Source organism: Mchenga conophoros, linkage group LG3 (assembly GCF_057382185.1).
Source record: "Mchenga conophoros isolate Kocher_MC1m ecotype Shallow Benthic linkage group LG3, M_conophoros_male_GT1.1, whole genome shotgun sequence".
NCBI classification, from domain to species: Eukaryota; Metazoa; Chordata; class Actinopteri; order Cichliformes; family Cichlidae; genus Mchenga; species Mchenga conophoros.
The window spans coordinates 10,210,031-10,237,052 of record NC_140528.1 but is presented as its reverse complement, the minus strand read 5'-3'; the positions used below and the strand labels follow the sequence as shown (position 1 = coordinate 10,237,052).

The window sequence follows — 27,022 nt, the reverse complement described above, 5'->3', positions numbered from 1 at the left end:
CTCTGTTAGAGACAGAGGAGGAGGAGGAGGAGGAGGATGTTACTCTGTTATTGTGCCAGACAGTAAAGGGATCATCATCATCGTCTTCATCACACTCCAGACTCCAGGACTGATCATTGTATCCAAACACACAGTCATCACTGCCTCCTTTCCTTCTGATGTTTCTGTAACTCACTGATATAAAAACGTTTCCTCTCCACTCGACCTCCCAGTAACAGCGACCAGTCAGACCATTTCTACACAGCAGCTGATAAACATCAAATCTGTCTGGATGATCAGGATATGACTGAAACTCCTCCACACGTGTCACCTTCCTGTTGTTGTCAGACAGTTGGAGCTTTGTGTTCACTGTGTTTGTGTCGATTGTGAGTTGACAGGAATCTGATGGAGAGAACAAACACAATCCAGCTGCAGTTATTGATCCATCATCTGTTCATTGATTGACACTTTGATGATGACTCCTGACATGATGAAGATGGTTGAATGTGTGCTGCTTTGTTTTCATGAATCCCATTAAAAACACACTTACACTTCCTCAGACCTGGTCTCAACCATCGGACTCCAGCAGGCTCCACCCTGAAAGGAGGAGGGGGGTCAGAGCAGCACAGTCAGCATGCACACATGGACATTACATGGCTCTCACACACACACTGTTACACACTGAGCTCAAAGCTCGGCTCCACTGTTTTATTCAAAGAAATCTACATTTATTTATCAGCACATTTAAAAACAGCTTGAGCCAAAGTGCTGCACAGAGTAGAGAGAAAATAGGAAACATACACAGTAATGACTATAAAGACTGGTCAGGATTGAAAGCTACAGAGTACAAATGTGTTTCCAACCGGCTTTTAAAAATGTCTAGTGTTGGTGACGACCTGATGTGAAGGGCGACTGTTCCAGAGTTTGGCTGCAGCCATCGATAAAGCTCACCTCTGTTTTTACGTCTAGTTCTGGTCAGAAGCTGCTTATCTGCAGACCTGAGGGCTCCACTTGGATTCTTTTGTTAAAGAGAGATAAGATGGAGCCAATCCATTCACAGATTTAAAGACAACCAGATCTGGAAGTGGATTCTACCACGTACTGGTAACCAGTGGAAAAAGCTGGTGATGGGTCGTCTAGCACAGACCCACCGCTGGAACCAGACAATTGATGAGGGAGAGAACTGTGACAGCGCCGTTCCTTCACTTGACCTCAGTCGCTCTCGTCTGCTCCCTCGTAACACTGCTCTTTATTGAGCTTACATGAATATGCACAAGTTCATTATGACGTCTTACACAGGTATGAACAAAGAGTACCAGTCTGTGCATAGTGTGTGTGTGTGTGTGTGTGTGTGTGTGTGTGTGTGTGTGTGCGTGTGTGTGTCTGTGTGTGTGTGTGTCTGTGTGTGTGTGTGTGTCTGTGTGTGTCTGTGTGTGTTCCAGATGTGACCCTGTGACCCCAAAGCTGGTGCTAAGAGTCCAGCGGTCCCCCTAACAAAGGGCTCTTATACTTAACCAGACACAGAGCAGGTGTCCTCCTACACCAGGGGTCTCAAACTCGCGGCCCGCGGGCCAATTGCGGCCCGCAGGACGATAGTTTTTGGCCCCACCTTAATATGAAAATGTAATGTTAGTTTGATAATGTATGACACTTTACAGTGTTGTGGGCGGAGCTGAATTAACCCACCAATCAGGGTGGGATATGGATCTCAGGGGACACCAGCCGGGCTTGATGCAAGCAGGGAAACATTTCTCAATGAGTCAAAGTTCCAGCAGCGTTGCCCTGGAGTGTTTCTTTCTTTCCTGTGCCTGGCTGGCTTCCTCCTTTCTATTGGGCAAACGCCGACATTCGCCCCAGCGCGCTGCGTTCACAACACTTCAAAAAAAGTTGTTTTTTTAAGTTGCTGCCCAGCGGGACATTATACGTATATAGATTTATACACACGTCAGTGGGATTTAAAGTTATTTTTCCACAGAGAGAGATCTCATATTAACTCTCACAGTGATGCGTAGGCGGCGGGATAAAAGAAAAGTCATGAACTCAATGCAGCCCAATTTAGTCTGCAGTCACATAGCGACACCTGTTCATCGGCAACAACAGTCCCCGGTAACCCGGACTAATTATAGGGTCGCACCGTAATTTGTGGCTCCATGTTTTTATTTGCATCACTGCGTTTGCATTGCAGCAAACATGAACATTACATATATTTCAATATAATGTAAAAGCAGTCAAAACAACTAACATCAGAAACAGCTGATGTTATTTGTTATATGTCACGGTGTCATTTCCGCTTCTTTCTCCTGTAACAACAGCCCGGCGCCGTGAGCAGTCGCCTTTTTTGCGCTCGCTATCCCTGCACTTTCTACCATCTGCAAACGCCACGGTGTTCGTGTCGTCATGAAAGACATGAACATCGAGCGTAAAAACAAAGGAGACTGCTACCGGCTTTTTATCTGCCGATCGCCGTGCTACGGTTGCAAGAAAAAGAAGCAGAAATGACGTTCTCTACGCGTTGAGACGTTCCCCGTCCGTCGGCTAAACGCTTGATTGAAACTTCAATGCGACAGTGACACCAAGTAGAATTATAAATGTCACATAGCCCCAAACATGTCTTTTTCAAAGCCTGCGGTGAAGAGAAAGGTTGGTGATGAGCACCGACAATTTCAGGAAAAGTGGGAAATGCAATATTTCTTTGTTGAGCACAGGGGCACCCCGACCTGTCTTATTTGCACAGAGAAAGTTGCGCTGCACAAGGAATACAATTTGAAACGTCATTACACAACTAGACATGCTGAGCTGGATGCAGAATACCAGGGAGACGAGAGAGCGAACCGGGTTGCCAGTCTTAAAACAGATCTACTGAGGCAGCAAGATTTCTCCAAGAAAGCAACCAAAGAGAATAATGCAGCAGTCGGAGCCACGTGGTTAGTGAGATGATTGCTAAAGCAGGGAAGCCATTCTCAGAAGGTGCATTTGTCTAAAAGTGCATATTGCAGGCTGCAAATATAGTCTGTCCGGGAAAGAAAGGTCAGTTTAGCAACATCAGCCTTTCTGCCAACACCGCAGCAGATCGCATTTCTGACCTGTCAAGTGACATTTATGACCAACTGTGTGAGAAAGCCAAATGTTTCAGTGTATACTCAGTCGCTCTTGATGAGACCACAGACATCACCGACACTGCCCAGCTCCCAATGTATGTCCGTGGTGTTGATGACAGTTTTGAAGTGATGGAGGAGCTGCTCACAGTAATTCCAATGCATGGCCAGACCACCGCTCAGCAGATATTTACAAGCTGTGTGATGCCATTGAGAATGTTGGTTTGCCATGGAAGAGGTTTGTTGGAATAACAACAGATGGAGCGCCATAAATGACAGGGAGGGAAAATGGACTGGTGGCACAAAACAAACTGGAAGAGGAAGGCGTGGAGGAGGCCATTGCTCTGCACTGCATCATCCATCAGCAGGTCCTTTGCAGCAAATGCCTGAAGTTTGACGATGTGATGTCTATTGTTGTGAAATGCATCAACCAAATCAGATCCAGGGGCTTAAAGCACCGAAGGTTCTGTGCTTTTTTAGAGGAAATGGAGTCAGAATATGGGGATGTGCTCGACTTCACTGAGGTACGTTGGCTCAGCAGGGGAAATGTATTAAAGAGACTTTTTGAGTTGAGAGCAGAAGTGAAGCCTTCATGGAGAAGGATGGAGTTAGTGTTCCTGTGCTAACTGATCCCAAATGGCTCATGGACTCAGCTTTTCTTGTTGATATGACACATGAGCTTAATGTACTGAACAAGACGTTACAAGGCCAGGGGCAACTTGTCAGTGCTGCCTATGACAACGTGAGAGCATTCTCCACAAAACTGGCGCTCTGGAAAGCTCAGCTCTCTCAGACAAACCTTTGCCATTTCCCAGCATGCAAGGCTCTCGTGGATGCAGGCACACCATTCAGTGCTGACGAGTATGTTGATGTCATTTTGAGGCTACAGGAGGAATTTGATCACAGATTTGCTGACTTCAAGACACACAGAGCCACCTTTCACATTTTTGCGGACCCCTTCTCCTTTGATGTGCAAGATGCCCCTTCTGTGCTTCAAATGGAGCTCATTGAGCTGCAGTGCAACTCTGAACTCAAAGCAAAGTTCAGGGAGGTGAGTGGAAAAGCAGACAAGCTTGGACAATTTTTGAGAGACTTGAGCCCTAGTTTCCCTCGGCTTTCCCGAATGTTCAAGCGGACCATGTGCCTTTTTGGTAGCACATACTTGTGCCAAAAGCTCTTCTCCACTTTGAACTTCAATAAGTCCAAGTACAGGTCCAGACTTACGGATGATCATCTTCAAGACATACTGAGGGTCGCAACTGCTTCCTCCCTCAGGCCAAATCTGGCTCGGCTATGCGAGAGGAAACGCTGCCAGGTCTCTAGCAGCAAGGAGTAGGCAAGAGAAGCCATGTTCAGAAGAACAGTTCATTTTCTACAGTGTTCCATTCATGTTCAGAAGAAGGTTATAGAACTGTTAATACAGACATTTCAATCTAAACACAGCAGATATAGAAGACTGAAAGAAACACACAAGTTCACTGACTAAAAACATCTTATTATTATTTTATTTATGTATTACAGATTGATTTATTTTCTTATTAATTCTTAATTTGTTTATTTATTTTTCATATTTTGTGTTAAAAAATAAAAATAAAGAGATTTGAGAAGATTGGAATTTTTTAACCATGCCTTTCTTGTGGAAAACCTAATGCGGCCCAGCCTCACCCAGACTCTGCCTGCAGCGGCCCCCAGCTAAATTGAGTTTGAGACCCCTGTCCTACACCATAAATCAGTAAGAGAGGGTACGACCTCTCTCATGGCCCCAAGTGGTGTGTGCATGCCAGAGCACTCTGGAAGGCACACAGAGTCTTTACAGACTACTCAGGATCAAACCTCTATCATTATGCAATCGATTATACAACTCTAAGCATATATGAGTAAATATTTCTAAGCATAAATGACAATCAACAATATAAACCTTACAGCTGGTTTTAATAACAGAATTCATTTGTTTCTCAAACGAGAAAGAGCTATCGAGAAACACTCCTAAATCTTTAGTTCTTAACTTTTCCAGTGGGCCAAGGTCAACATTATCTGCTAATGCTAAATAGGCTGCCGTTATTAACTAATGCTAATTTGACATGAATTAGCATTATGCACTAATGCTAACACTTACTTTTTTTTAAAAATGTGAGTAGCTAATGCTAACACTCTTTTTCCTAGCATTATAACATCTGAGCTGCTAATGCTAAGTAGGCTGCCATTAGCACCTACGTCTAATTTAAGGCAAATACGCATTAGAACCTAATGCTCATATCGTTTTCCTTTGCTTTATAGCAATGTGAGCAGCTACTGCTAAATAGCATTAGCTAATAACAGCAGTCTAATTTAATGCAAGTTAGCCTCATTTGCATTACAACGATGTGAGGAGTTAACGCTAAGTATGCTGCCATTAGTGGCTAATTCTAATTAGGGGTGAATAAATATTACCAGCTAATGCTAATATCGTATTCTCTTCCCTTTTAACAATGTGAGCAGCTAGTGCTAGGTAGGCTGATGCTAGCAGCTAATGCTAAAGCTAATTTAATGTGAATTAGCATCACATTAGTGAGGAGTTAATGCTAAGTAGACTGCCATTAGCAGGTAATGCTAATTTTAGGTGAATAGGAATTGGCAGATAATGCTAATACCATATTTTCTTGCTTTATAACAATGTGACCAGCTAATGCTATGTAGGTTGCCGTTATTAGCTAATACTAATTTGAGGTGAATTAGCATTATCCCCTTATGCTAACAATGTTTTTTCTTACTTTTTAACAATACAAGTAGCTAATGTGAACACTTTTTTTTTTTATTGAATTCTAATTTTTCCCTTGCGATGTGAAGAGTTAATGCTAAATAGGATGCCATTAGTGGCTAATTCTAATTTTAGATGAGAAAGCATTAGAAGCTAATGCTAATACCATATTTTCTTGCTTTATATCAATATTAGTAGGTAATGCTAAGTACGTAGCCATTATTAGCTAATGCTAATTTAGGTGAATTAGCATTATCCACTAATGCTAACACTGTTTTTGCCAACTCTTTTCCCTTGCATTATAACAATATGAGCAGCTAATGCTAAGAAGGCTGCCATTATTAGGTAATGCTAATTATTATGTGTGTTAGCATTATCCGCTGCTGCTAGCAATGTTTTATCTTACCTTTTAACAATATCAGCAGCTAATGCTAACACTACTTTAATTTCAGTTAAACCTACTTAGCATTAATTAACTTCATTTAGCATTAAGAAGTTTTTGCTATAGGCTACCATTAGTGGCTAATGCTAATTTTAGGTAAATAGAAATTGGCAGCTAATGCTAATACCATATTTTCTTGCCTTATAACAATGTGACCAGCTAATGCTAAGCAGGTGCCATTATTAGCTAATACTAATTTGAGATGAATTAGCATTATCCGCTTATGCTAACAATGTTTTTTCTTACTTTTTAACAATACGCCATTAGTGGCTAATTCTAATTTTAGATGAAAAAGGATTAACAGCTAATGCTCATACTGTTTGCTTTGTAAGAATGACAGCAGCTAATGATATGAAGTCTACCGTTATTAACTAATGCTAATTTGATGAGAATTAGCATTATCCGATAATGGTAACTCTTTTCCCCTGCATTATAACAATGTCAGGAGTTAATGCTAAGTAGACTGCCATTAGGGGCTAACTCTAATTAGGGGTGAATAATTATTAGCAGCTAATACTAATACCGTTTTCTCTTTTTCCTTATAACAACTTGAGCAGCTAATGCTAATTTGATGCGAATTAGCATTATATTAGTGAGCAGTTAATGCTAAGTAGGCTGCCATTATTAACTAATACTACGTTGACGTGAATTAGCATTATGCGCTACTGCTAATACTGTTTTCTCTTACTTATTAAAAATGATAGTAGCTAATACTAATACTCTTTTCCGTTGTGTAACAACAAAGTGAGGAATTAATGCTAAGTTGGCTGCTTTTAGCGGCTTATTCTAATTAGAGGTGAATAATTATTAGCAGCAAATGCTAATACCGTTTTCTCTTTCCTTATAACAATATGAGCAGTTAATGCTAATTTGATGTAAATTAGCATTATATTAGTGAGGAGTTAATGCTAAGTAGGCTGCCATTAGCAGCTAAAGGTAATTTGAGGTGAATAAGCACTAGTAGCTAATGCCAATACCCTTTTCTCTTGTGTTATAATGATGTGAAACATTAATATTGTTCTCAAACAACAGAATGAGAATGAAATATTGATTCTAACAGGGCCCATAAACAGCATTGGCTTAGCAGCATTAGCTTATCAGAGTCTCCATCATGGTCACACAAATCCTTAGCGGAGCAAAGTGGCCTACTTAGCAATAGCTGCTGTAGAAAGCAAAGGGAAAACAGTATTAGCATTAGCTGCTAAATGTGCACTTGAGAACAAATCTATTGTGAATTCAGCCGTGAATGTAGTGTTTCCAGTAAGCTTCCATTTCCAAATGTTAGCTGCTCCTGTCTGCCTCTTTGTCACACACACAGACTGAAATGATTCACAGCCTTGTTTCATCCTTCTGTCAGTGTCACTGACTGTCACTGTGACTGTGGACATACAGCATGGGAAACACACACATGGCTGATACTTGTATCTAAAGTTACAAAATGTTGTCTCTGTCCAAATATTACCTAACTGTAAGTCTACTTTTAATGAAACTCTCAACATGACTTATCAGTTATCATTAATGTTCCTGCAAACAGACTCCTTGAAGACCCCCTACATAAATATCCATGTACTATCCAGCTAGACTAGTGTGTCTGTCCCTGAAAATATTCCTGCATGTGTGATTGTTCATGTCTCATCTGCAGGAAACAAACAGGAAGTGAGTGAAAGACACAGGAAATGATTCCAGCTCTTCCTCCTATATCAGACATTCTCTCCATACCTGAGAGTGTCCAGTCTCCAGCCTGGATCCTTCAGTCCAGCCGACAGAAGCTTCATTCCTGAGAGACCTGGATGATTGTAGCTCAGGTCCAGCTCTCTCAGATGGGAGGGGTTGGAGGTCAGAGCTGAGGCCAGAGAAGTACAGCCTTCCTCTGTGATCAGACAGCCTGACAGACTGCAGACACACAAAACAACAATCCATCTGTTATCCATCTCTATAGCAGCATAACTAAGTGATGGTTCAGGGTCACCTGATCCAGCTCTAACTATAAGTTTTATCAAAAAGGAAAGTTTGAAGCTGATCGTCAAAGTAGAGAGGGTGTCTGTCTCCTGAACTCAAACTGGGAGCTGCTTCCACACCCAGTCCAACATAGCCAGGCTTTCTTTGCTGCTTTGACAAAACCTCAAATCCCAGTCAGAGATGGTGAGCATCATCACAGTGATGATCATTTCTCTGTTAACCCAGGCTTTCTGCTTCAGGATCTGTGCACGCTCACAGAACAAGGAGACCTTTAAACATCATTTCACTAAATGGATGGACTGAGCTCAGCCTACAGATGAACTGGATAAATAAAGATTTGACCTCAGTGTGCTCAGTGTTCCTGTCTATTCCTAACATATTCCTAACATGATAGCTGCACTTTAGAGCTCTAAAACTGGAACTGACACATATTTAAACTCCACATGTTACTCAGTACATTCAGTTCTGACACTCGCCCACAGTCCAACAAAGGAAACATGGAGATCACATCAGTTTGTCACCAAAGTCTAATTATTCCAGAGGGCAGTGTTGATACAACTAAAGTTATTTTTAAGCAAAGTTGAGTTTTTTATTGTCGCAGTACTTCATGTCTGAAGTATCACTTAAATGCATTACACGCTGTTGATGGCAGCAAACAAACCACCCAAACAAACAGAGGTGGGAGGCTTGGGCAGACTACGTAGGATCAGCTTGTGGGAGGAGTCAGGATAAAACCAAAGAAAGACAAGCTAACAAACACCACAGTGAAGTGAGTAGCTACAAACTGCAGGCCGATTAGTGTTGTTGAAGAAGTCGGTCTGAGGAACGTTCTTAGGATCAACAAATGACGGCATGTATGAGCCTCCCTCAAGACGCACCGTCACAAGAAGAACACATGAGCTGTAGAAAAAGGAGAGACTATGAAAGCCACGGCGTTACAACGTGCACCAGCTGTTGGTCTCTCTGGAGACTACTGGGCGTGGCTGGGTAACCATGGTTACTTGGGAGTTACAGTACATGATATTAATGAAGAGTGGGAGCTGCGTTCTATAGCAAACAATTTGTTATGAGGTAATCAGCTGATCTTAGTTTAACCGGAAGCCCTTCACAATAATTGCAATGCCTTTATTTTGTACAACTACCATCAGTTTGTCTGTACTGATGGTAACTTAAAGTCACACTAATGTCGTTTAGTTTCTATAGTTTATGTAGTGGAAGTATACTACAGTACCCTGATCACTGATAGGACAGATTTATGTAGATATACACCTTTGTGTTTAACATTACTGCATTATAGTACTGTGATCTTTGTCCTTATATATGGCTATATTAGCTATACTGATGTACGTACATATAACTGGATATGTAACTTATCTATTCATCTTATTTGTCATGTATTTGTATTGTGTACTTCCTTTTTGTAAGAAACCACACACATGATCACAGCCGCAAGAATCAATCAGTGAAAGAATAAAGTGTCTCAAACCAAACCTTAAGCTCTTTATTCCACATGCTGGGATCATTTGGCCTTCAGTGGTGTTCTGGCTGACACACCGGAGTGACCAGAGTGCTAAAGAGTGAATCGGACACACCAGTGTCATCTCTGATATCTCCACTACATTTAATCGTCCTTCAGCTTGTGGCTGCCGTTAGCTGGTCTGCTAGTTAGCTGATTTGCTATTTAGCTGGTGTGCTAGTTAGCCAGTGTGCTAGTTAGCCGGTTCGCTAGTCAGCTGGTGTGCTGACCAGCGAACCAGTAGGTTACAAGATGAGCTTGTCTGTCTGATGAGCCAGCTCTCTCTGTCTTGGTCATTTTGTCCTTGGGCAAAACCTAACCTACCACTACAACTGTAGCTTACCTCCACCAGTGTGTGAATGTGAGAGTGAATGAATACAGGGAGTGCAGAATTATTAGGCAAATGAGTATTTTGTCCACATCATCCTCTTCATGCATGTTGTCTTACTCCAAGCTGTATAGGCTCGAAAGCCTACTACCAATTAAGCATATTAGGTGATGTGCATCTCTGTAATGAGAAGGGGTGTGGTCTAATGACATCAACACCCTATATCAGGTGTGCATAATTATTAGGTAACGTCCTTTCCTTTGGCAAAATGGGTCAAAAGAAGGACTTGACAGGCTCAGAAAAGTCAAAAATAGTGAGATATCTTGCAGAGGGATGCAGCAGTCTCAAAATTGCAAAGCTTCTGAAGCGTGATCATCGAACAATCAAGCGTTTCATTCAAAATAGTCAACAGGGTCGCAAGAAGCGTGTGGAAAAACCAAGGCACAAAATAACTGCCCATGAACTGAGAAAAGTCAAGCGTGCAGCTGCCAAGATGCCACTTGCCACCAGTTTGGCCATATTTTGGAGCTGCAACATCACTGGAGTGCCCAAGAGCACAAGGTGTGCAATACTCAGAGACATGGCCAAGGTAAGAAAGGCTGAAAGACGACCACCACTGAACAAGACACACAAGCTGAAACGTCAAGACTGGGCCAAGAAATATCTCAAGACTGGTTTTTCTAAGGTTTTATGGACTGATGAAATGAGAGTGAGTCTTGATGGGCCAGATGGATGGGCCCGTGGCTGGATTGGTAAAGGGCAGAGAGCTCCAGTCCCACTCAGACGCCAGCAAGGTGGAGGTGGAGTACTGGTTTGGGCTGGTATCATCAAAGATGAGCTTGTGGGGCCTTTTCGGGTTGAGGATGGAGTCAAGCTCAACTCCCAGTCCTACTGCCAGTTTCTGGAAGACACCTTCTTCAAGCAGTGGTACAGGAAGAAGTCTGCATCCTTCAAGAAAAACATGATTTTCATGCAGGACAATGCTCCATCACACGCGTCCAAGTACTCCACAGCGTGGCTGGCAAGAAAGGGTATAAAAGAAGAAAAACTAATGACATGGCCTCCTTGTTCACCTGATCTGAACCCCATTGAGAACCTGTGGTCCATCATCAAATGTGAGATTTACAAGGAGGGAAAACAGTACACCTCTCTGAACAGTGTCTGGGAGGCTGTGGTTGCTGCTGCACGCAATGTTGATGGTGAACAGATCAAAACACTGACAGAATCCATGGATGGCAGGCTTTTGAGTGTCCTTGCAAAGAAAGGTGGCTATATTGGTCGCTGATTTGTTTTTGTTTTGTTTTTGAATGTCAGAAATGTATATTTGTGAATGTGGAGATGTTATATTGGTGTCACTGGTAAAAATAAATAAATGAAATGGGTATATATTTGTTTTTTGTTAAGTTGCCTAATAATTCTGCACAGTAATAGTCACCTGCACACACAGATATCCCCCTAAAATAGCTAAAACTAAAAACAAACTAAAAACTACTTCCAAAAACATTCAGCTTTGATATTAATGAGTTTTTTGGGTTCATTGAGAACATGGTTGTTGTTCAATAATAAAATTATTCCTCAAAAATACAACTTGCCTAATAATTCTGCACTCCCTGTAGTGGGATTGTAAAGGGTCTTTGAGGGTCTCGAAAAGCGCTATATAAATGCAATCCATTATTATTATTAAGAGCATCTTTAGGCCTGACTGTGCTCATCCTTCCTCCAACCTCTCCTTACCAAAGATAACAACTACATCAGTATTAGCTCAATAACAATTTCTGCAATTCAATTGTGGACATTCATTTTTAAACCTTGTGTAAAACGATAAAACCTCAAAGTCTGAGCATTATTCTTTGTGCAAACAGCTCTTGCAGGTTCCCCCGGACTTAGGTTATTTTTATTATTTAATTACTTTCCTTTAAGCAGCTGTTCAGGCTACTAAACTCATCCCAGAAATAACAAGTGACACCATTAATAGTAGAGGTGGGAATCACCATACAACTCGCGATACGATATTATCACAATACTTAACGCACGATACGATATTATTGCGATTTTTTAAAATATTTTGCGATATTTAAATTCTGCACATAAAGGTAAACTTTATCAATATTCATTTTATCTAATATCAAAGTCTCACACTCAGTCTTTCTCTCATTTCAGTCAGTTTTATTGTTGACAAACTGAACGGTTTGTATTACAGTCTAGTCCAACTTAACTGAATGCAACCATCTGGTACAATTATAGCTATTCTGAACTATGCAATTTATGAAAACTATGCAGCCCCTTCAGCAACTGAAGAATTTGAAAGTAAATTTAAAAAAATATATAATTTTACATTAAATAAAAAAGTTTCAAACTTAATTAAAATTAAACATGTCTTAAATTAAAATAAGTAAACTGTCATGTTTATTGCTGCCAAAAAAAAAGTTAAACACATTTGGACAGTGAAGGAATGTCAGGATTGTTGCTCAGAAAAAGGATCAACATGCTCTGAAGTCAACATGCTCTGACTCCAGAGCATGTTGACTTCAGAGAAAAAATTGTTTGTAACAAAATATCGATTTCTGCTGTCCCTGTATCGATACATTATTAGCAAACAAAATATCACGATACTACACAGTGTCGATTTTTTCCCCCACCCCTAATTAATAGTGGAGCTAACTTTAACAGGTGAAACTGATTTGACCTATAAGGCTACTGCAGTTACTTGTTATCAGGTTTAGTAGGGAAGACATCTGGATGAGGTAGTTAGTAGTATGTAGTTAGTACCGGGCGACTCCCCTCCCCCACATCGGCACCAGAACCCTGTATTATCTACAGGGTAAGACTGCCTGTTTTATCAAACTATGGCCATTACTACTGTGATCATTTGCAGCCCAGTGTGCCGCTCTCTCTGCTGGGATGAACCACTGGAGCTCACCCAGTCATCCCTTTCTTTCTCTCAAGAAGAAGTGAAATAAATATATTTATTATGTTACGAGTCTAATATTCTTTAAATCAAACTGTAATGAATAAATCAAGCAAGAGGATTTGGTGGCTTCACGTGTTGTAGAAGAAAAGATAAACATCTCATTTTGAGAAATCAGCCTTTAAAATTAAGTACTGTGAATAAAAAACAAACAGCGAGCCAATCAGCAGTCGCCAATATCCTCCTAATTTCATTCACAAAGAAATCAAATATATATATTATGGGCCCAAAGGAGCCTAAATCTTTAAATTAGGCAGTGCATGAAGTATTTTTTTAAATAAACAGAGACATGACTATAACAACTTTTAGTAATTCAGAGTCCAATTATCCACTCAAATGTAAATAAAAGTTCACTTGACAGCTGTAAAAGTTACCTGTTTATACAATAATATAAATCACATTTCAAATGATCATCTGTGGAAAAGTTTGAATCCTGACCTGAGAGTTTCCACTGCACACTGTGAACTCTTTAGTCCAGCGGACAGAAGCTTCACTCCTGAATCCTGCAGGTCAGAGTTACTCAGGTCCAGCTCTCTCAGACTGGAGGACTGGGAGCTGAGGACTGAGCACAGAGCTTCACAGCTTCTCTCTGACAGGTTACAGCCACTCAGTCTGAAAAATAAAAGACAATCTATAAAACAAGTACTCATGTAGAGTTTGTTAATACATTTCACAACATTAAATGTTGACTTTCTATTTTTTAAAGGAAACATAAACATACTAAGATACAACATCATATGTATGAACTTTAATTAATAATGCTAAAAACTAAATGTTTTCTGATCTGACCTCAGAGTATTCAGTTTACAGTTTAAACGTTGTAGTCCAGCAGACAGAAGCTTCACTCCTGAATCCTGTAGCTTTCTGATACTCAGGTCCAGCTCTGTCAGACTAGAGGACTGCGAGCTGAGAACTGAGGACAGAGCTTCACAGTTTTCCTCTGAGAGTTCACAGATGTTAAGTCTGAAGATAAAAACATGAATAAAGATTGTTGTTAAAGTGTAATCAAGGTGCAATAGCTTATTGTCTTGTGCTGAGCAGGTTAGTAAAACTTCTGTTTAACTTTGAAATAAAATAAAAATGCTATGAAACAAGGATAACTGGATAAAGACATAAACAAAAACAAACATCAAACACATAAACAAACAGAACTAAACAGAATACAAATTGATCTGACCTCAGAACATTCAGTTTGGCATGTGGACTCTCCACTGCAGCAGACAGAAGCTTTACTGCTGAAGCCTTCAGGCTGTTGGTACTCAGGTCCAGCTCTCTCAGACTACAGGACTGGGAGCTGACCACTGACAACAAATTTTCACAGCCTTCCTCTGAGACGTTACAGCTGCTCAGTCTGTGAGAGAAAGGGAAAAAACCACAACAAAAAAAACAAAGAATATATGTGATCAAATTAAATTTGTTTATATGTTGAACCCTTTTTTTAAAAAATGTATTTAAACCTATGAGACTATGAGTGCTACCAGTCCAGTGCACATGATTGGTACCTTGATGGTACCTTGCTCAGGGGTACCACAAGGTAACTATTCGGTGGATTCGACCCCTGACCTTATGATCATGGGGCGACCACTCTGCCTACTGAGCTAATAATTCTGTGTACACTGTCATACAATATTAACTAAAACAATTATTTTAGAAAATTTTAGTAATTCAATAATCATGCTCATTACCTGTGTATTGTGAATAACACTGGATTTTAAACACTAGCTGTATAAAACTCTTCCTGTTAAAGGTGTGTATAAAGGAAATGAGCTGAAATGCAGACTTCATGGAGAATGTTTGCTGTCAGCATATATCAAAGACAAAGCAGAGATCCATCCAGTCTCTTCCACTAAGCCCACAGAGGGACAGACAACCACTCTCACTCACACCTGCATGAAGTTTAGATCACCAGGTAACCTAACTGCATGTCTGTGGACAGTGGGAAGAAACTGTAGAGGACCCAGAGTGAACCCACTGTAATTCTGTGATAACACTGGTTATGGAAGCCTTACAGTTACATATGGTTACTGACAAGAAACACGACCTTAGAGGCAATTTCAGTAATGAAGACCGAGTTTCTCCCTCCATACAGGATGAAAACATGACAGCACAGCAGAGATTTATATTTAAAAAGGGAGAGTGTGCACTGAAAGTGAGATACAAACTTGAACTTAAATTATGAACATCAGAAAAAGATGTAGGTGAAGTCTGGCAGGTGAAGTTTGTGCTTTAGAATAAAACAACCAAACTCCTGGAGTTGGAGACAAATGAACAAGCTGAGGATAATAAACCTGTCAGAGGGGCTGAAGCATCAGAGCTCATGTTCTTATAGGCTGGGTCTGGATTGTCCTTTGATAAGAGTTACAGAACAAAGTGTGTTTTAGAAATGCTGGAGTGAAACATTAAAACTACCATATATTTACCGAGTGACTGATGATCATTTAATTTACTATTTTAAAAAAATGTTACAGTGCTCTTTGAACTCAGCATTTCTGATTTATTTCCCATGATTTTAACAATGAAGCGATGACAACATGTTTACTCACAGAGCTTTGTTGGAGGCTTTGACCACTGGCAGCAGCCTCAGAAGAGCCTCCTCTGAAGCAGAGTATTTCTGCAGGTCAAACACATCCAGATCTTCTTCTGATGACAGTAAGATGAAGACCAGAGCTGACCACTGAGCAGGAGACAGTTTACCTGTGGAGAGACTTCCTGATCTCAGGGACTGTTGGATCTCCTCCACTAGAGAACGATCATTCAGTTCATTCAGACAGTGGATCAGATTGATGCTTTTCTCTGCAGACAGATTCTCACTGAGCTTCTTCTTGATGTACTGGACTGTTTCCTGATTGGTCAGTGAGCTACTTCCTGTCTGTGTCATCAGGGCTCGTAGGAGAGTCTGATTGGTCTGCAGGGAAAGACCCAGGAGGAAGCGGAGGAACAAGTCCAGGTGTCCATTTGGACTCTGTAAGGCCTTGTTCACAGCACTCTGGTAGAAGTGTTTCTTTGCAGATTCTCCTGTTTCAGACTTCTGGGAGGTTGTTTGTTGTTGTTCCAGCAGATTGAGTCCAGAGTTGATGAAGGTCAGATGGACATGAAGAGCAGCCAGAAACTCCTGAACACTCAGATGGATGAAGCAGAACACCTTGTCCTGGTACAGTCCTCTCTCCTCTTTAAAGATCTGTGTGAACACTCCTGAGTACACTGAGGCTGCTCTGATATCGATGCCACACTCTGTCAGGTCTGATTCATAGAAGATCAGGTTTCCTTTCTGCAGCTGATCAAAAGCCAGTTTTCCCAGAGACTCCATCATCTTCCTGCTCTCAGGACTCCAGTGTGGATCTGTCTCAGCTCCTCCATCATACTTGACCTTCTTCACTTTGGCCTGAACCACCAGGAAGTGGATGTACATCTCAGTCAGGGTCTTGGGCAGCTGTCCTCCCTCTCTGGTTTCCAGCACATCCTCCAGAACTGTAGCAGTGATCCAGCAGAAGACTGGGATGTGACACATGATGTGGAGGCTTCGTGATGTCTTGATGTGGGAGATGATGCTGCTGGCCTGCTCCTCATCTCTGAATCTCTTCCTGAAGTACTCCTCCTTCTGTGGGTCAGTGAACCCTCTGACCTCTGTCACCATGCCAACACAGTCAGGAGGGATCTGATTGGCTGCTGCAGGTCGTGTGGTTATCCAGAGGTGAGCAGAGGGAAGCAGTTTCCCCCTGATGAGGTTTATCAGCAGCACATCCACTGAGGTGGACTTTCTAGGGTCAGTTAGGATTGTAGTTTTGTGGAAGTCCAGAGGAAGTCGACACTCATCCAGACCATCAAAGATGAACACAACCTGGAAGTCTTCAAAGCTGCAGATTCCTGCTTCTTTGGTTTCAGTAAAGAAGTGATGAACAAGTCCCACCAAGCTGAACTTTTCCTCTTTCAGCACATTCAGCTCTCTGAAAGTGAATGGAAATATGAACTGGATGTCCTGGTTGGCTTTGTCTTCAGCCCAGTCCAGGCTGTATTTCTGTGTTAAGACTGTTTTCCCAATGCCAGCCACTCCCTTTGTCAGCACTGTTCTGATTGGTTCATCTCTTCCAGGTGAGGCTTTAAAGATGTCTTCTTGTCTGATGGTTGTTTCTGGTCTGTCTGGTTTCCTGGATGCTGTTTCAGTCTGTCTGACCTCATGTTCATCATTGACCTCTGCAGTCCCTCCCTCTGTGATGTAGAGCTCTGTGTAGATCTGATTCAGGAGGGTTGGGTTTCCTGCTTTAGCGATGCCCTCAAACACACACTGGAACTTCTCCTTCAGCTTAGACTTAAGGTTACGATGACAAACAGCAGCTGGAAGTTCTGAATAATAATAATAATAAAAATACAACTTTAACAATCATATTTTACAAAATGCTGATGACAATTTCTGACCCACTGAGAAATGACCGAACACACTGGTGTCACAAGTCTCTCATTTATCCAGCAGCTTAAATCTTTAGATAAATCCTCTTACGTCTCTGCAGACGGTCAGCCAGCTCCTCCTGCTTCATTCTCCTCAGGAAGTCCACTGTGATCTTCACAAATGCGTCTCTGCTGTTTCTCCTCTGCTCATCATCCTCCCTCTGAAACTCCAAGCACTGGGGCTTATTTGGATTCAGAGCCTTCTGGATCTTCTTCAGCTCGTTCTTCACAAAAGTGATGATGTTGTCCTCCAGCAGCTGGAACAGAATATTTATGAATGACCCACCACTCTGAACTTTAGTCCACACAACATCCACTTCTTTACCATCAAGGGGCATATCATCCACGACCTCTTCACCAATTATAGGTTTGACTTTATCTGATTAACTGAGACTTTGTCCACAACTCCATGATCCCAAAACGTTGATGCTGTTCATATGAATGCAGCGATTTCAGTGGGAGAAACATTTCACTGGTGTTCAGAGCTGAACTACCAACAGGTTGATGATCAAAGCCAGAAACTTGGAGATGTTTCAGGTGACTGAGTTGATCGTACAGACAACTGGTCTTAAAGGTTCACTCTGTTTACACATACAGATCAGTATTTAAGGTTTGACTCTCATCATCCACTGGGGCACAAACTGGGCGTCATCAGGACGCTACAACACAGAACAAACACCATCCCCACAGACACAGCAGCCAGCGAAGCAGAAGAACTTCACATCAAGAAGGTCCTGAGTAAATGTGAACGCTGGTTTGAGGGCGGAGTCAAGGAGGCCATTTATGTGAAAAGGAAAGACCATCTCTGAATGGAGGAGGGGCCCAAGGGTACAACTGTCACCATCTTACAATGCTGTGATTGCAGCCATTCCCCAGCTCTCTGTGAACTGGACTCATGAACATTGATCAACAACCATTGATCAATGGTCCTGACAATATGCGTACCAATGATCAATGAACTGACCTCCCAGCCCATTGTTCCTTCAGTGGGCTGGTTTCAGTCATACAAATGTCCTGTTTATGAGATTGAAACCTGCAGTCAGCTGAGACTGAAGAAGTCACCTGATGATGATGAAACGTTTCTCCCACTGAAAACATCCAGATGAACAGAATCAAGCTTTTTGGGATTTACGTACCTGGATGATTGAGCATCAAGACACAACTCTGTGACTTTTCTCAGATGAATCAATCCTCTCCTCCAGCTTTGTTTACATCTACCAGCCCTGTGGCGCTGCCCAGGGAAATAATCTATGTGAGAGGTGGAAAGTCATACAGGTGTCTGCTCCTGCCTTCAGTTATTTTTATCTACTGTGTGTCAACTGGCTGAACCTCCTCCAACTGTCTACTGTCTCCCTAAACTCAACAATGACTTAGTGATCTATCCATTCTCTGACCAAAGACATCCTGCTGCAGGAGGTTAACATAGCAGCCAATGATGATCCCACTCACTGTGAACAACACATTTGGACCTGATTTGCTGCTCTGGTTTACACGTGAACTTCCACTGCTGCTGTCACCAACTTGAGAGGCTCTACAGAAAAACTGGACTTGTCCATAAAAATCATAAACTACATTATAAGGACAGCATTGCTCAATCAACTCTAATTACTATGACCATGTTATCTCTTCTAACTAAGGTACAGACACTCAAACTTGCTGCTTTCAGTGAGAAGTCAAATGTCTGAATATGAGCTGGAAGCTGCTGAGAGTCCTCCTCCTTCCCGTGGGGTTTACTTTCTCTACTACTTTCAATATAAACACGCCCCTTTCATGCACCTGCAGAGGGCCACCAGCAGATGGAGCTGTCTTAAACAAATCCACTTGGATAGTTAGCTGTAGATGACTTTATCAGTATGATTGTAGGATTTTGAGTTATTCTTCAGATTTATTTAAACTCTTATATTGTGCACAAGTGTTGAGCGACCCATAATTTCTCTGTACTTTTCATAAGAGCAGCCAGACTTTCAGCTAGTTTTTGTTTTTTTAAGAGCTCAAAGATATTGAAGAAACAGTTATTCAGCTTCATTCCCACTGATCTCGACTACAAACTGTTTCACTTTGGTTTCTGTTTAAAGCCTCGATGTTTAAAACGTTTCCCTGTGATCACATTTGCTCCGTCTGATTTCAAAGTTTGTTTTCTTTTGGTCATTTAGTCCACAGAGTCCTTGGTGTTCTGAAAGGGACCTATAAATAAATGCATTATTATTAATAATAAAGTAGTTGTTGTACATGTACAGACCATAAATATGGAGTCCAGCTGTGTTTGATGCTGCTGGGCAGACTGACCACTGGGAACCTCTGAGCTCTGCTGCTCCACTCTGTGGAAGAACCATGAAGGATTAGATCAACACAGGATAAAGATCCAGGAGTTTCTGCTCAAATAACTTCATCTGAATCAAGTCTGTCAAGTTTTAGACTCTCAGATTCTGAAGATATATTTTCTGTTTTCTATGAACTTTCTTTCATCAGTGATGGAAGTGATGATGCTGCAGAAGCTCAGAGGAAACTTTGAGAAAACTGTGATGAACCATCAACTAATGCTCTCAGGAGGCCAAAGGTCCCTGAATGTAACTGTGCAGTAGATTCAACGAGTGTTTGAAACCTGACCACTTCCATATGTTTTCATTCTAACACAAGAAGTCCTTTTCTCATTGCTTTGATTTGAGTTTTCATTTGAGTTTTCTGAGTCTCGTATTTGGAGTCGAGTCTAATCAATGATCTGACAGAAGAACATTAAAAAGGATTTAGCAGTGCTGTCAAAATTAACATGTAGGGTTAGGGGTTCATCTGTTATCATGATTAACATGATAAAAACCTTTAACACGACACATCTGGAGAGCAGAACGACTCAAAATCCCTGAAATGTTTCAAAAAAATAACAACGACCAACATGAAGGATTCTGCACATCGTGACAGAAGGAATTTTCTTTTCACCGAAGCACTTCCAGCTTAAAATATCACAACAATGCAAAGCACTGATGACACAACTGCCAAGTGGACAAACTGCAGACCTGTTAGTGTTGTTAATGACATAGTTTTGGTTCCTCGTGTCAAAGACTTGAAGAAGAGTGACAGAGAGTGTTAGACTGCTGCAGGATCAGTGCCACCTCCACAGACCTGTGAAGAAAATGATTGTTTGACAGATGGGCTCAGATTCAGGATCAGCTGAGGAGTTTGTGGCTGACAGAATCCTGCAGGTACAGAGCAGAGCCCATCATTAGCATGCAGGACTGTCCCTGGGGGGGTCGGCTCATTCAGGAGGTTAATCAATGTTTACATGTTCAATAAACATGTTAAGTGTGTAAATTTGCCCTTTTCTCTCGAGTCTGTTTGCTCATGAAATGAACTTTGATTCGTTTACATTAAAAATGATGTTTAATGGTGATTAATCCAAATTAATCCACAGTAACCCTGTGATGAGTCTGATTAAACATTTTCATTAACAGCAGTAATATAGATTATATATTATTATATATTAGTGCACACTTAGCTTTTAGTATATATGTTTGTTACAAAGTTGTATTTACAGCAGAGAAGCTGAGTTAAAGACTGAAAACTATTCAAAGTCTCTTTGAATTGAAGCGTTTAACATTCTTTGTGTTTATTCTGCATTGACTTCATTATATGGTGTAAACGTCTGTTACAGGCTTAAATATAAAGTTGGAAAAATGTAACTGCAGCTATTGATCAAGTAATTGTGATTAATCAGGATTAATGACAGAAGATTGTGTCATTAATTAGTCATGTTTTAATCTACTGACAGCACTAGTGTTCACTCTGGTGCCTCCAACTGTTTTACGCCCTTTCAACACCTTCGTGGTCAAAAGTGTACACGCACAAAATCTACAATAAAACCCTCACGCAGCAATAGGACAGACACACAATCCATTTATCTCTGTGTCTCAAACACACACACGTGTATTCAAAGCCTCGATTTGTTCATATTTCATCTGTTGTGTTTTTATCTTCAGCGTTTTCAGTGTTGCTGCATTTACACCAAAAATGTTTCCATTGATGAATCAGATTGATTTGAATGTGTTTCATCCATACAAATCCCTCCCTGGTGGTCACATGACTCTATAACATAACAGGAGTCATGTGACAAGAGTTTCATGCTGTAAAATGTCAAAATGGTTGAATGTGGTGGAGTAAAAATGTGAGATGTCAGCTACTTTTCTTCAATATGAAATGTTTGCAGGGCCTGACAGGAAGTGGACGGACGCTCTGATCACTTCCTGTTTGCTGAAGTGGGTTTTCAGTTGTTTAGAAACCAAAGGCTTGTTTTAAAAGACAGTTTAAATGGGACTGAGGGAACGACGTGTTTGTAGTTTATATCCAACAACATCGAGCAGTTTAATCAAAGAGTTCATGTTGCTAACAGCTCACCTCTCTGCAGCAGACACAGGCTGCACTTTAAAATGAATGGGATGACCTTTAGACGCGTCACTCTGTAAGGACACAGAGCTGGGTGGAGGTCCAGGCTGGTTCCTGTGAATAATGATGCAGCAGTGATGTGAGTGCTGAGCTGTGACATGGAGAAGAGTCATGGACAGTTAGAGATGGTCATCTCACCTCTGAGCTTTGGTCTGACTCTCATGTTCCCCACACAGAGTGCTTTTAGAGGGAGGGACTCCCTCCTCTCTGTCCTCACACTGATCCATGCTGCTCAATTCACATCAGCTCACACACACTTTCTACCTGCAGAGGAAACACAAATCATTCATGTGCACATCAGCTGAAATCCTCCTTTCATCATGTGTGCTGTCCAAATATCAGCTGCTTCTTTCCTGCTTCATCTCAGTGTCAGCTGGATGCAGTCAGACAGCAGTGTGAGGCAGAGGAAGCTGCCATCAGCTGCTCTGCTATCAGTCCACTAGATGGAGCCTGAAGCACACACGATGCATTCACTGACACACACTGATTCACTGTGACTGGAAGCTTCAGTCAGTCCAACACGTGTGAACAACATTTTAAACATTTCATCTGATCCAGGATTCAAAGAGGATCAGCAGAGTTAAAGCTTCAAACTAATTCTTCCTGCTGAGTTTGCAGAGAACTGCACACACACTGATTCACTGCTAATGAGAAGCTTCTTCCATCCAGTAATTCATCATCCATCAGCTCTGCTGCTGCTCTCAGTCCTGGACTCTGATCACACACTAAAAGCAGCTTTTTAACTCGTGTCTGTAAGAACTCTTAGTGTTAGCTTAGTGTTAGCTTAGCTTTAGCTTAGTGTTAGCATGCTGTGTGCTAGCTTAGCGTCAGAGCTCTGCAGGTGTCTCGTGTGTAAATATTAATCACAGTGACAGTAAAGGAGGTAAAGGGCTGTGACGTCATCACGTACGCTGCGTCCTCTGTGGGCTCTGAGTGAACTCAAAGTACAAACTACAAGTACACAAACACGAACGTAGCTCAGAGTGGCGGACACACTCGGCCTCGTTGGTCCAGCTGTGAGTCCGTTACCGTGAACTATGGAGCGGCAGATTTGTGCTGAACTAAGCTGCACACAGCTGATGTTAGCCAGGAAACATTACACACTGACTTTAATGGAGAGACCGGAAATACAAACACACACAGTTTGTTGTGTGAAGAAATCAAACACGAGCTGAACAAACAGTAAAGTTCCTAAAGACAAACTGTTAAAGGAGGAAACAAAGCAAACTTACAGTTTCTTCACACCAACAACAAGCTCCACTCCACGAAGTTCAGGAAGTGAAATTAAACTTTGAGCAGGAAGGAAACACCCAAAGAGACGTTTGCGGACAATAAGGAGCATCGGGACACTGTGCTGCGTTCAGGTGCACCTGGGAAACTCCAAACCTCTGGCAGGCTGTGATTTATTTCTGCTGGTTTTCCTGTTTGAAGCACAAACATCCGTCATCACTTTGTTGTTCTTCTTCCTGCAGCGTTTAAATGTTTCAGCACTGACCTGATGTTTCTTCAAAGCTCATTTCAACCTGTTGAAGTCATGAATGAAAGTGCAGACTGAGAGTGGATCACATGATGTTTGAGGTGTGTCATGTGACATGTTCAGTATTGTCACACATGTCTAGATTGTCCCTGATATCATAACTGCTCAAACACTGATGATTATATTTGAAGAATTATTCCTGATGGCAGCAAAGTTTGAATGGAGCTCTCTGTCTGTGCTGATTTGTCGCCCTCTGGAGGTCAAAGCACAAACTGCATGATGTCACTGTAACCACCACAGAGACAGGAAGTGTTTTTATGACTGAAACACTGAAATGATGCTAACGGCTGTCGTTAGGCTCACTGACAGCAGTGCTGATGTGTTCATGTCAAACACTGGCTCAGGTCAGACTCCTTCATCCTTCTCCAGCGTGAGGCCGCCCTCAGACCCACAGGAGCTCTGACCTTTGACCTCCTGACCCTAACCATTTTAGTCTTGTTGCATCTTTAAATGCAAATCCATCCAAACTGTAGCCGAGCAAAAGAAGCTGGAAGTTGTTCTATGAATGATGTTGTCGAAGGAGCTTGGAAAGAAAAGCGTCTGGACTTCTTTAAGTTGCTTGAAGAGGGACATGGACGTCTTAACGCCCACTCACATCCTGGGACATTTGATCACAGGAAATCACATGATAGCGTGGGGCTAGATCTCACAATGGGTTCACCCAAGACACGAGTAGTTCTTTATGTTTCTCGTGCACGGGAGAGACCTGGACCAATGCCGTTCCTTCGCTTGACCACAGTCGCTCTCGTCCGTTCCCTCGTAACACTGCTCTTTTATTGAGGTTACATGAACATACATAGGTTCATTAACATACACGTGAACAAAGGTACCAGTCTGTATGTTATGTAGGTGTGTGTGTGTGTGTGTGTGTGTGTGTGTGTGTGTGTGTGTGTGTGTGTGTGTGTGTGTGTGTGTGTGTGTGTGTGTGTGGAGTCAGAGTGTGACCCCATAAACGACTTCCCTAAACCTGCTGGTCTGGAAGTCCAGCAGTTCATCTAAACAAAAGGCACTTAGACTAAAACAGACATCCTACCACAAAACAATAAGAAGGTAGCACCTCTCCCATGATCCCAGGACGTGGGTGTGAATGCCAGAACGCTCTGGAGTCACACAAAGTCTTTAAAGACTACTATCATTACACAATTGGTTCTACACCTCTGAGCATATATGGTCAGATATTCCCCAATAACAATGACAATGATAAAATATAAATCCAACAATGGTTTTCAGGGTTTTTATCGTTAACTTCGTTTCCCTGGGTCTTTCCCGTGTTGTAGTCGTGTGTCTTATTTTGAAAGAAATGTTTACGCGTTACCATAGTGACCAGAGAGCATTAAGGCTGCAGACAGGTGCATCCAACAACATTTTATTTTCCCTTATTTGATTTATGGACCTAACTGTATGAACTGGACTTTGGCTTTAATGCTGCTCCTCTTCATCATTGCTGTGTTGCATTTCCATCATTCTGCTGCTGGATTCACTGCAGGCTTTAACAAACACTCCTTTGGGTCCAGGCCCAGCCACGTGTTTGTAAGCTGCTGTGCTCCTCACAAATAAAGCCTGAAGCAGCTCAGACTGTTAGAAGCAGCACTGAGCCCTGTTACAGTTATAGTGTTAGAGCAGCGGCTGCAGCCTACAGCATTTAAACTAGCTGACAGTAAACACATCAGTCCAGATGTTACCACATTACTTTGTGATGCTGAGAGTTAAAGGAGACTGGCTGATTAAAATCCCATTCCTTACATCACCGTCCTCTGCTCTGACTGCTTTCATTTAATCACAATCAGAATACTTTTTTGATCCCAGGGGAAATTATTTAGGTTACAGTGCTGCAGCACAAACAGGAACAAAGACACAACACACTAAGTAAGAAATAGCACAACATACACAATATATACATGCATACATATGAGTCACTTATAAGTAACATGTGAGTGCTGGGGTCTATGACAGCAGGCAGGTCTGTATTTATGTCCAGGCTGACATGAACAGCTAGTAGTTCAGGGTTCAACACTCAGGAAAGTGTGTGACCTTCCACACTGACAGAAGATGCTAAACATGACTTTAAACTGTTGTTTGTTAAAGCCTCACAGATCTGAGAGCAGGGCTCAGTGGGTACATGAGCCTTTATACATGAAGGCTTTCTGTTTCCAGGAGAGGAAACATGTGATCCAGCTGTGTTTGGTCACATGGATCTGCTCTGCATGGATCACCTGACTAAAACATGTTGTTATTATTGTTCTTACAGTCTTAAATCGGTACATCAGGCGGGTCACATGACACCCGGGGGTGACAGCAACATCTTTCCTCTTTAGAAAGCTGCTCTCTGTCCCAGGAGCTGTTGTCACAGTAACAGCAGGAACAGGAAGTCACATGCTCTCTGCTCTGTGATTGGCTGCTTCTTATCTCAGCTTCCTGCAGAGGGTGGGGTCTGCTGATGACGCACACCAACAGAAGTGTGACTTTCACTTCCTGTTTATTGCTGTTGTTCTTAAAGCTCTCAGGCGATGCTGCAGCGCCCCCTGCTGACACAAACTCCTCCCTCTGTCTCAGAGGTCACAGGTCAGCCTGCTGCAGAGGGTCTGCCTGTTCATGGACTTCCTGTTACAGAGACGGGTCTCAGCGTCAACACTAGTTTCTGATTGGACGGTGTGGAAAATGTTACGAGTTCAAAATATTGGGGATGGAGACAAGAGAAAAACCACAATAACAACACTGGTCCGGTCGGGTTGAGTCAAACGATGATTTTAATGATCACACACGTGGGAGATGGACACTGATGCAGACAGCCTCTGATCTCAAAATGGTGGAGCATTGCTCAAACTTTTATAGCCTCTGGTGCCTCCACCTTATCATAAAAGCCTAAACATTCACATGCTTTCTCTCACACGGCGCCTAAGCTACGACCTTGGCTCCCTGTTTATCTGCTCCTGCTGAGATGGGGCAGAAAACTCCAGCATGTTCTCTTCTAATCAGACAAATAAGGCGATGACTTTCTGCAAACAGTATTTCTTATAACTCAGCAGTATAATGCATCATAAACAATATCATTCATTCACAATAAGTCAGCAGTTTAATATAATGCACATCAGTTTAACTAATGCAATAGTTATCAGCTTCCTCTAATTCAGGAGAATAATGCAAACTAAAACTACATAATAATTCACAATCTTTAATTAGGGGTCTAACATGGCATAAAATAATATTATAATCTAACAAAACCCAGCTTCCTCCAGCCGAGTGATGTGTGGATTCATCACTCTCTGTGGATCAGTGTAAGTCTGTGTGTGGGTCAGCTGCAGGACTTGTTTGACCTTTGACCCTGGCAGACAGAGCTGGTTACTGCTGTGTGACTCCTGCCGTCGCTCCACTTTAAATTTTACTTAAAATAAGTCCTGACATGGCCCCGCCCCCTCTGACCTGCTGCTCCTGGATGTGCTGAGGACACAGCGGAGGCTCAGAGGGGGCGGGGCTTTTCCCGTGGCGGTAACCAAACTGCATTAGGTCGCTGCACTGCCAGTGTTTAACCACACCTCTTCTGACTGACCTTTGACCTCTGACATGTTGATTCGATCCTTATTTAA

At 42.0% G+C, this 27,022-nt stretch overlaps 1 protein-coding gene across 1 annotated transcript in view; it reads right to left on the bottom strand.

The window, feature by feature from the left end:
• Nucleotides 1–22,252, bottom strand: part of LOC146577218 (protein NLRC3-like) — a 184,246-nt gene extending 161,994 nt beyond the window's left edge. Inside the window, exons 1-2 of the mRNA XM_085252228.1 lie at nt 22,040–22,252; nt 21,854–21,955 (exon numbers count right to left, since the gene is read on the bottom strand). Of these exons, the coding sequence (XP_085108354.1) occupies nt 21,854–21,955; nt 22,040–22,128 (191 nt within the window). The 5' untranslated portion in view covers nt 22,129–22,252. The remainder of the gene's footprint in view (nt 1–21,853; nt 21,956–22,039) is intronic.
• Nucleotides 22,253–27,022: the final 4,770 nt, after the last annotated feature.